We start from the raw sequence: 12128 nt of genomic DNA, 5'->3' as shown, positions 1-12128 counted from the left end.
CATGATAATTATAAGGCAGCAATATATGGACATGGCAATATATCACTGCATGCTTGAAGAGAATGCTCTGTGAATTAACGCCACCTTTGGCATCTGTTTAACATGAGTCTTATTATTATTATTACCCCAAGATCTCATGAAGACAAAGACTCATCTGGGAGGTCCTTTTATCACACACACACATCTCATCATACCATGTCTAAAACACACTCAAACTCCTTGCAGATACCACATTCTCAGGCAAGGCATTCCAATCATTCACAACGCTGCATGAAAAAAACCTGCCTCTCACTCCCCTACTCACACCCTCTTGATACAGTTTCCAGAGATGACCTCTGGTTCTCCCCTGATCTCCCACTATTCTCTGTAGAACTTCTCCACCATTGATCTTATAACAACCCCTTACCAACTTGTAGGTCTCCATCATATCTCCCCTCTTCACCAGACTCTACAAACATTACTCAACATTCCAGAGGTCAGAAACTACCTTAGTCAGTCGCCTTTGGACCCTTTCTAACATCTCTTCATCCTTCTGAAAACCCGGTGACCAAATCTGGGCACAAGTCCACGTGTGGCCTAATTAAAGCCTTATACAACGGAACAAGAATCTCTCCCTAATTCTACATGTCAGTGTCCTCTGCACCATTCCCAGAAGCCTTTGTGTCGTCTTCACAATTTTGGCGATGTGTCCCCTAAATTTTAGATCCTTATCCACTTTCACGCCCAGTTCTCTTATTTCCTCTACCTCCAACAATATATTCTCACCAAGCATAAATTCTGCATCCCATTTTTGTTTTCCAAATTTTAAAACCTTACATTTTGCAACATTGAACTCACATCCCCATTCCCGTGTCCAATCACTGAATTTATTCTAGTCTTCTTGCAAGGCCACAACATCTTCACTACTCTTTATGGTTCGTCCCAACTTTGCATCATCTGCAAATCTCCATCCAAATCTTCGCCAATATCATTAATATACAAGTTAAATGCCTAAAACAGACCCCTGAGGCACACCACTAGTAACTTTCCTTTTCCTGGATATCGCTCCCCCATACACAACTTGTTGAAACCTATCATACAGCCAGTCTCAAATCCAATTCACTAATCTAATATCCAATCCCATCTGCTCTAGTTTGACTGTCAACTTATCATGAGGTACTCTATCAAAATACTGCGAAATCCAAGTATATTACTGTGTATCCTTCTCCTCTGTCCAAGGAAGCAGTCACTTTATTGTAATAAGTAAGTAGATTACTAAAACAGGACCTCCATTTAGCAAATCCATGCTGTCCATCAAAGATAATACCATTGTCGTCAACCCAACTCTGGATCCTAGTTCTCACAAGCTTCTCCAACAACTTAACCACAACACTGACACACAGATAGGCCTATAGTTTGATGCTTCAGTTCGATCACCTCCTTTATGAAGTAGCACAATCTTGAACTCCTTCCACTCCTTAGGAACTTGATCAAGTGCAAGACTTGTATTAAAAAAATATGTCAAGGCAGGTGTCAACTCCTTGGCACATTCCTTCTGAATACGCGGTGATATATTATCAAGTCCCATAGCCTTATTTACATCTAGTTTACTCAACTCCCCAAACACCTCTTGCTCACTTACAGTCAGTCTCTCCTCCCCATCATCAACTTCTCTCAATCTCTCCATGAAGTCACATTCACAAGATTGAAAGTTCTTTATCAACAGCTCATTAAGTATCTCCACCACAAATTCTGCAACAGCTGTCTTTATACCATTTCATCCAATCAATGTCATCCTTCCATTATCATTCTTTCTTTTGCTGGCTACATATAGAAAGAACTCTTTAGGATTCTTTTTGGCTTCATTAGCTAACTGCTGTTCATACCTCTCTTTAGCTACTCTCACCAATGAAGTCACCCTCCTGCTCGCCTGGTCTTTGTACACTGCATGAAATTGCTTATTTCCACTTCTCTTATGCTGCGTCCACAATGTCCTTTTTCTCTGTATTGCATGCTTAATCTCTTTATTCATCCATCTCACACCTAATTTATTTAACCTTCTCACCCTTGGAATACATTTCGACATTGCATCTACTAGATAGTTTTTCAAAATCTCCCAAGCTGCACTGATCTCTTTTCCAGCTAACTCCTCATTCCATGCTACACCTGCAAGCTATCTCCTGAGCTCTTCATAATCACCTCCCTTGTAGTTCCACATATATCTTTTCCTCACAGGGGTCCTTGCACTGCTGGCAACCACCCAGGTAATCACCTCATGGTCACTCTCACAAATTGGTGGATGATTTGACACCTCATTTATAATTACATCCTCTGATGAGATGACCAAATCCAAGACCCTTAATCCTTGTGTGCCCTCTGTTACATACTGTCTGAGGTAGTTATTCCTCAAAAACTGAAGAAACTCATTTTCTTTACTTCCAGTTGCTATCTCATCATTACAGTCTATATTGCCACAATTAAAATCACCCATAATGATCACCCTTTTTTTATTTGCTTGGCTAATTTGACTATACATTTCACTATCACCACCATCCACATTACCTGGTCTATAACAACATCCCACCAAGTATTTGATTCCATTCACCTCTATATCACACCATACTGCCTCAAAACCACTGGCACTATTTCCATCTCTCATCTCTACTTTGTATGGACATAACTCTTTCTCTATCATCAATAGCACTCCCCTTTCCTTTTATACCTCCTTCTATTCTCACAAAACACATCATACCCTTCCATCTCTATTCCTGTCAGGATGTCATCCTCTTCCAACCATGTCTTACTTATTCCGACAATCTTTTGGTGAACAGACACAGTTAGTGCAACCATTTCATCTGCCTTGTTTCTTATACTCCTAGCATTGGTATACAAACACAACAGCTTATTTCTTGATCTACAGCTAGTTCCACTGATACCACTCACCCGATGTGATCTCTCCATGCTAGACTGGGGCCATTTCCCTTTCTGCTTCTTCATTTTAGAACCCTTTACAATTCCAACTGCCTCGTCTTGATCCCTGGTCATCCCATTCCTTTCCTGCCTACACATGCTCTAACCTCCTCTTGGAGCATCCACCTTTCTCACACTGTGTATCTCTGTCAACCCTGAGTCTCCCCATTTCCCTGCTCCTCGTGCACACCCATTCTCTCATTTTCTATACTCATACCACTCTTCCCTTCATATCCACTTCTTCAATCTCTCCTGTCTTACTCTTCTGCTCTTCCACATCACTCCCCTCTCGATCTGATTCATTCTCTCTATTCACTTCTCTACCTTCCAGTAGCAGTCTCTCCAAGCAACACACACACACCATAACCACTCAAATGCAGTCCATTGCTCCCATACAGCTCACTTCATCCCTCAAACTCATTCCACACATTAACAAACTGTACTCCCATCTCCTCACACATTTCAGCCAGCATATCATTCATAATCCTTGTTCTCCACCTCAATTCATCACAGTCATACCTAGGCAACACACTGACTACCCTTCCTGTCACACTATTCTCTTTTGTCCTTCCAAGCATCCTTCTGACATACATTCTGACACTCTTTATCCTCTCTCAAATCATTTGTACCAATTAATACTATTAACTCTTTTGCTCACTCCTGCCGCATATCCAATGCCTCAATCATTCTATTCATTTTACCACCTGGAAAACATACCTTGCGCATTCTATCCTCTAGCACACCTTTAATAATGGAGTCGCCATACAATGCCACTCGCTCATCTTTCGTTAACTCTTTCATGCCATCATGATTTATTTTAATAGTTTTGACCTGAATTCTCTTAATTTCATTCTGCATCCATTTCATTTCTTGCCTCATCTAATCCAGTTCAACTTCCGAATCTTGCGACACATTCTCTCTATCATTCAATCTTTCTAACTTTCTAACTCTCGACCCCCTCTTCTCACTTTCACTCTCATTCGTCCTTCTTTGTTTCCGTACTTTTGATCCAACATAAGTCCAACTTTCGCTATCATTCTTCTCACTTTCACTCTCATTTATCTTTCTTTGTTTCCATACTTTCGGTCTAACATGTGTCCAACTTTCACTATAATTTTTCTCTTTTACTCTCATTCATCTTTCTTTGTTTCTGTACTTTCAGTCCAACATGCATCCAACCTTCGCCATCATTCATTCTTTTTTCGCTATCATTCATTCTTTTGATTTCTGCGTCAAACCATTTCTCGTTTCATTCGTTCTTTCAATTTTGTTTTCTTCCGCCGCTCTCACCTCACTTTCATCCCTTTTAACATTCGTTTCAGTTTTCAAATCGCTCTTTTTCTTTTTTTTCTGATTTTTTAACATTTTTTCGCCAGTCTTTCTCACCATCCTTCTCTTTCAAACGTGCATTCATGTTCCCTGCGACATTCTCGTTACTAACACTTTCTGTCATCAATTTCATATCTGCTTTCATCAGTTCCTCATTCAGGTCACACTTCGCACACACACACACCCTTCTTCCATTCTGCAACAGGACAAGTCTCAAAGGAGTGGAAATTGGAAAAAAATTGTTCCACTTCTCTTCACATATACAGCAGTATATTTGGATTTTTGAAAGCCTATGATAGATTGCCACGCAGCAAGCTTCTAACTAAATGGCAACAGATGGGGCTGGATATAGCTCTTCCCAACTTTGCATCACTTGTAAACAACTGTATATCTCCAATTAAGCCTGTTCCATTACCAATGATGCAAAGTTGTGAAGAGCTACGAGAAGCAGGGCAGATGTGTAGCCCGGCATAAGGATCTGAATAGACTATGTGATTGGGCAAATGAGTGGAGATAATATCAGTTTAATGTTGAAAAGTGCAAGGTCTTGAAATTTAGTAGGCAAGGTTGGGATGTAGAGTATATCATTAATGAAGAAATTTTGAAGGAGATGGAAGAGATGAGAGATCTGTTAATGATGTTGGACAAAGACTTGGAGTTTTGGGATAACACTGACAAAATCATAAGAATATCACAATGGATTATGGTAATGATTAGGAGGACCTTGCCATGCAGATGCAAAGAGGTTAATGTTCTTTTGTATAAGGTCTTGATCAGATCACCATACGGACTACTATGAGCACCTTTGGTTGCCTGATTTTCAAGGGGATAATAATATATTAGAAGCTTTACTATGTCAGTTTCAGATCTATGAAATGTCAGAATATGAGAAGAAAAAATTGAGGGATGAAACCTGCAGAGCCTGGTGAAGAGAAGGAGAAGAGAGAGTATATAATTGAGACATATAAGTTGGGAAGGGGTTGTTACCAGATTAACGTACAGGAGATTTTTCATAGAGTACAGGGAGACAATGGTAGAGCAAGATGCCATCCCTGGTAGCTGTATGAGGAAGGTGTGAGCAAGAAAGTGAGGAATAGTATCTTTGGATGAAAAGTAGTTGGTGAGTGGTATGCATTGCCTAAAGGCACAGAGAATGCAGAAATTATGTACAGCATGGTTTAAGGCACAGTTCGATGCACTTATATGAGAGTGTGAGCCTCCCACAATGAGTATTTTAACTCCATGGATGTGGGTTGTTAATAATAATAATAATAATAATTGAGTGGTTCATTTTTATATTTGGAAAAGTATATATATATAACATATTTATATATTATGCTACTATATGCTACTTGTTGAAAAATAAAAAAAAAAACATACAAAGTAATAGAATGAAGTATACCATAAGTAACAGACAACAGAATAATAATACAGACAGCAACAACAAAAAGAGAGGACTTACTATACAGTATATAAATCGTGTTACTAAAGTATCAAAATATATCTCAATTACAATAAAAATAACATGCTTCATTTATCTAAGTCATGATCTCACATGAGAGAAAATGAAAGAAAATTAAGAAAGAATAAGAAGTTGATGAACTTTCATGATGAGTCTTTGACTTCAAGGAAGCTGGGCACTGCAATAATAATAATTATGCATATTTCTAAAATTTTTACCTTTGCTCCATCAAGCTTGCCTTTAGCTGCATCCATAGAAAGACATTTGCTATCAGATTCTGTAGTAAGATGAGGTTCCAGCTCTATTAACAGTTTATCGCAACTAAACAAGGTGTCCTCATATATCTTGAATTTTTTCAAAGCATCATCTAGTTGGTACTGAAATGAAACATAACTATTATTATAAAAGATAATATTTAAAAATATTTTCACTATACCTAAACACATAATTGTTTTAAAAAATACCTTTATCTAAATGATCCACACAGAGGGTGAAGTTATAGTCATACACATTATAAAATGTCAGTTAAAATTTACTAGGAATCTCAGCTAGATAGAATGTAAAGTCTGTCAATAGTTTCCCTTGGGGAATTTGTACTTAAACGTAATATTTTAGTATAGTTTGTTAGAATTCTTTGTGCAGTGTTTGAATAATGGTGGTAGTGATAATTCAGTTCGCCCAGGTATCATCTAGTCCTCTGCCATTTAATGACAACATTCTATGCAGCATAATCCTAGATTTTGTGGGTATGCAGGGCTTATGGCATGTATGCATCCTGGAATGAAAAATGTGGCAGGTGACAGAAAAGGGAGTGCATGGCTGTGTAAAATGTAGAAAATTGGAAGAACTTTGTGATTTAAGAATTAGCATAATGGATCTTGCCAGCATTACATCAGAAATCGGTGAATAATGACCAAGAGAGGTGAGTAGCATGAGGAAAATGAGCGGCATGTAAATGAAAATATAAAAGTAGGGAATGTGGTAGGTTTGAAAGATGGTGTTAATTGGGACGATGAATGTCAAGTGAGAGTAGGTAGCTTGCAGAGAGAGAGAGAGAGAGAAAGAGAGAGAGAGAGAGAGAGAGAGAGATGTGCTAAAAGAAGGAGTGCAATGTATCAGGAATGAGTTAAGAAGCATGAAAGAAGAGAATATGAGATTGAAACAACACATGTGAAGCAAATCAGGGTAGGAGTGAGAGAGAGAGAGAGAGAGAGAGAGTTATGGAAATGATAAAAAATCAAGAGAATAGGTGAACCACTGAAAGAAGAGAGAATGAGAGAAAGTGAGACAGTGCAGGTAACCAGGATGGAGAGATCACAGAACAGCAGGTAAGTGGGAGAACAAGGAGAGAAAGTAAGGGATGCAGGTGAGCAAGAAAAAAAAGAGTGGTAAGAGGTGTTATGCATGGTGACTCGATGATACATAGTGTGCAAGATTATTATTATTATTATTATTATTATTATGGGCGACTCCAAGGAGTCCTTAGACTCATCGAGAGAGGCCCTAAACATCATGTCCACACAACTATTCAACCATCTCACAGTATCTATCATACCTTGCCTTGAACTCACTCACTGTCATAGCACCCACAACAGACTCTGGCAGCTTAGTCCATTCATTTACCACTCTAAAAGTAAAGAACCTAGCTCTAACACCCTTCCTAACCACACTCTTGCCCAGCTTCCGTAGATATCCCCTAGTTCTCCCACCACCACCACCACCACTAGTCCTGATCTTGAAAATATCCTCTGAATTAATCCTATAGAAACCCTTCAGCAATTTGAATGTCTCAATCATATCTCACCTTTTCCACCAATCAATCAATTTCTGCAACCCACAAATTTTCAACCTGTTCTCATAAGGTTCATTCCATAGACCTGCTATCATCTTGGTCACTCGCTTCTGGATCCTCTCCACCTCCTCTCCATCAAGAAGAAACCTAGGTGACCAAATCTAGGCACAGTAGTCCAGATGAGGTCTTATCAAGGCTCAGTAGAGAGGAACAATAACTTGCTTGTCTCTGATCATCAAAGTATTTTTCAACAACCAAGTAAGTTGATGAGATGATTTAGCCACTTTTGCAATGTGCCCCCTAAACTTCATCTCTCTCTCTCTCTCTCTCTCTCTCTCTCTATCCACCAACGCTTCCAAGTCCCTGGCTTCATCAATCTCCTGGAGTACAGTTCCACCAATGTGGTATACTGCTGCTAATCTTTTGACCCCAAAATGCATAACCTTACATTTTGTTACATTAAATTGACATCCATTCTCCTTAGCACAGACCTCCAATCTATCCAAATCATCCTGAAAGATTTTGACGTCATCTGCATTCACTATTGCCCTACCCAACTTTGCATCATCCGCAAACAAATGAACTGTTCCTCTCAGATCCTTTCCTATATCATTTATGAACAAATTAAACAGCAGTGGTCCATGAACAGAACCCTGCGGCACACCACTAGTCACAGGCCGTCTTTTGGACTCTACTCCTGAATAAACTACTCTATGATATCTCTCCATCAACCACCCTCCTATTCTTTTCTGCAACCCTTTATCCATTCCCATATGTTGCAGTTTACGGATTAGAATTCCATGTAATATCCTGTCAAAGGCCTTAGCCAGGTCCAGCAGTATCACTGTAAATCCATTACCCTTATCCAGTTCAGCCGTCACTGTGTTATAAAACTTGAGCAAGTTACTGAGGCATGATCTACCCTTCACAAAGCCATGCTGTCCCCCGTACAGTATCTGATTTTCATCAATCCATTCCTGTATTTTTCCCTTGACTACTTTCTCCAAGACCTTGACAATGACTCCTGATATGCTGATCAGTCGGTAATTTGCAACAGTAGTCTTGGATCCACCTTTATGCAGTGGAACTATTTTTCCTCTTTCCAAACCTTCGGGACTAAACCAGACCTGAGACCAGAGGAGTGTCTGTATGGAGGAATGACAGACAGTGTGACTATGGCAATTAAGCTAGTTGAAAGAATGGAAGAGATAATGGTGATGGTGGCACAAATGACTTGGGAGGAAAGATCTCTTGCCACCCAAATGAATTGAGTGGTAAGAGATCTGAGGTTCATGCTTGAGATTGTATGGAAGAAGAAGATTGTCAGAGGAAAGAGAGTGTGTGTTACCCAGGTATGATAATACAGAGCTGCAGAGAAGAGCATCAATAATGGATAGTATGATAGCCAGAATGTCAAAAGAGAAGTTAGGAATACGTGGATGCATGAAGTGCATTTGAGAAGAGAAAGGAAATGTATGCAAAATACGGCTTGCATTTTGAACAAGGAAGGGCATAGACATATGGAGAGAATATTATTCTCTGAACAAGTCAATGTTGTTGATGCAGGGAAACTGGAATTATCATGGTGGATGGTAGCAAGGATGGCCTATTGTGGGAATAGTCACTTGGGAGAAGAGGGAATATATTATGTAATGCTGAATCCAGTCGAGTCTGGAGGGAATAATGATAGGTAGAGAAACAGTGGCAGTGCCTTGATGATTCTCTGTACAAATGACAGGCATATCTGTAATAAAGGAGACGAATGGTGGTGCTGATAGCCTTAGCCTGTCCAAAGATAATCGGAATCACTGAGACAAGGTTGACAGAAGATGATTTACTGACAAGAATACAAGTAATCTTTAAACCTAATCTTTAAAATCCTTAAAAGTTGCTTATAGGAACACAAGTAGCAAGGCATAGCATTTTTTCTGCAGGATAGAAAGGACAAACACAGTAGTGCAGTACAGCTTATCATAGGTGGGAGTTGTGTCCTCTCAGAATGGAGGATTTGAAGAGCATTGGCACTAATGGTTTTGAGAGCATATGATGTGAGGTGGAGGTGGGAAAGACAGGATATTTAGTGAGATGTTGTTATAATTCAGGAAGCATACAGGGTGAAGAGCAAGAGTATTTAGGCAGTTGAGCTTGGCAAGTGCAAAAAAGAACGATTGTTAGGAGAGATTTTAACTATAGCAATGTAAATTGGGAAGAGGAAACTGCATGTAGTAATAAGGGAATGAAATTTTTAGAATTCTTGAGGAACAAATATCTTAAGCAACATGCAATAAGTGGAAGTAACACAAGGTTCAAGAGTTTGGGATTTGGTCATACCATCAAGAGATATCTGATTATAACTGAGATGGTATCTTTGCTCCTGGTTGGGGAGAGATTGACCATGTGGTTTTCAATTGGAAGAGGAATAGATATTCAGGAGTATCAAAGAGAAAGGATTGTATGTGGAATTATAAGATAGGTGATTATACTCATCTTAGAAATCAGCTTGGGGCAGGTCCATGGATGGAGGAATTGGAAGGGTGAGATATCATCAGTGCATGGGAAATGGTGAAGGAATATTTATTAACAACAATGGCAGGTTATATACTGCAAAAGTAAAAGAGAACACAATTTGGTGTAAAGTGGATTAAAAACAAAATCAAACGAGACCTGAAGGTGTAAAAGAGATTATTATTATTATTATTATTATTATTATTATTATTATTATTAGTAGTAGTAGTAGTAGTAGTAGTAGTAGTACAGGCAACTCGAAGGAGTCCTTAGACTCATCGAGGGAGGCCTTAACATCATGTCAAGAACAACTATTCAACATTCACATTCACACAGTATCTATCATACTTCGCCTTGAACTCATTTACAGTCATGGCACCCACAACAGACTCTGACAACTTATTCCACTCATTCACAACTCTCCAAGTAAAAAACTTAGCTCTAACTCCTTGCTAACCACACTCTTGCCCAGCTTCCAAGGATGGCCCCTAGTCCTCACACCACCAGTCCTATTCTCAAAAATATCTTCTGAATTAATCTTATAGAAACCTTTCAGTAATTTGAATGTCTCAATCATATCACCCATTTTTCTGCCTATCAACCAATTTCTGCAACCCACAAATCTTCAACCTGTTCTCATAAGGTTCATTCCATAGACCTGCTATCATCTTGGTCACTAGTCTCTGGATCCTCTCCACCTCCTCCCCATCAAGAAGAAACCCTGATGTCTAAATTTGGGCACAGTAGTCTAGGTGAGGTCTTATCAAGGCTCGATACAGAGGAACAGTAACCTTTTTGTCTCTACTCGTCAAAGCATTTTTCAGCAACTAAGTGATTTGATGAGCTGATTTAACCACTTTTGCGATGTGCCCCCCTAAACTTCAACTCCCTATCCACCAACACTCCCAAATCCCTGGCCTCATCAATCTCCTGGAGTACAGTTCCACCAATGTGGTATATTGCTGCTAATCTTTTCACCCCAAAATGCATAACCTTACATTTTGCCACATTAAATTGACATCCATTCTCCTTAGCCCAGCCCACCAAACTATTCAAATCATTCTGCAAAATTTCGACATCCTGTGCATTCACTATTGCTCTACCCAACTTTGCATCATTAGCAAACAAATAAAGAGTTCCTCTCAGATCCTTTCCTATATCGTTAATGAACAAATTAAACAGTAGTGGTCCAAGAACAGAACCCTGTGGCACACCACTAGTCACAGGCCGTCTTTTGGACTCTACTCCTGAATAAACCACTCTCTGATATCTCTCCATCAACCACCCTCCTATACATTTCACCAACCCTATATCCATCCCCATATGCTGCAGTTTACTGAATGCAGCATATGAAGAATAATAGACTCAGGCCAGGAGAGTAACTAGTATGGTAAAGGAAGTCAAAACTGGAATATGAAAAGAGATTGGTTCTGAGATCGAAAGAAAATCCTAAGGAATTCATTTTTATGTGGCAAGTAGGAGCAGGAATAATCATGAAAGAATGACACTGTTGGATAAAAATTAGAATAGAGTGACTGATGCAAAGGCCATAATAAAGTTGTTTAATGAATACTTTATTCGGGGATTTCATTGTAGGGAAGTAAGTTTTAATACTAGAAACATGGGGCAGGTTCAAGGTTTTGAAGTGCAAGAAGAGCATATGTTTCAAATAACGAGTACTCTGGATGTGAATAAAGCAATGGGATTGGGTAGCATTTTGTCATAGGGTTTGAGAAAGTTTGCTAAGAACTGACAGCTCCATTAACCTTGGTTTTCTATGAGAGTCAGGCCATGGGAAAGGCAAGCAAAGAGTGGAAGGTAAAATATTGCCACTGTATATGGGTGGTAGTAGAATGGAATGGTCAAATTATAGACCAAGCTCTAGTCTTCCATAACAAACTCCAATCCATTTGGAAATCATTATTAATATCATTAAAGACAAAATTAAGACAAAACTATACCATGCTACCAGTAGATCCATCTTCTTGTATGGTTCTCAAACCTGGACAATAAGCACCAAAAAAAAACTACAGATCTAATTAATTCCTTTGGAAGTACATGTCTCAGGCTGATCCTAGGACACACTTGGAT

General features: G+C 39.2%; 1 protein-coding gene across 1 annotated transcript in view; it reads right to left on the bottom strand.

Moving 5' to 3' along the window:
- The window catches only part of LOC150102416 (muscle-specific protein 300 kDa-like), a 1203500-nt gene that overhangs the window by 324818 nt on the left and 866554 nt on the right, over positions 1–12128 (bottom strand). Inside the window, exon 57 of the mRNA XM_090399574.1 lies at positions 5959–6117. Coding sequence (XP_090255700.1) covers positions 5959–6117 — 159 coding nt within the window. The remainder of the gene's footprint in view (positions 1–5958; positions 6118–12128) is intronic.

Source organism: Typopeltis vanoorti, chromosome 10 (assembly GCF_054136105.1).
Source record: "Typopeltis vanoorti isolate ZY-2024b chromosome 10, IOZ_Tvanoo_1.0, whole genome shotgun sequence".
Taxonomy (NCBI): domain Eukaryota; kingdom Metazoa; phylum Arthropoda; class Arachnida; order Uropygi; family Thelyphonidae; genus Typopeltis; species Typopeltis vanoorti.
This window is presented reverse-complemented; position numbering and strand designations above follow the sequence as displayed.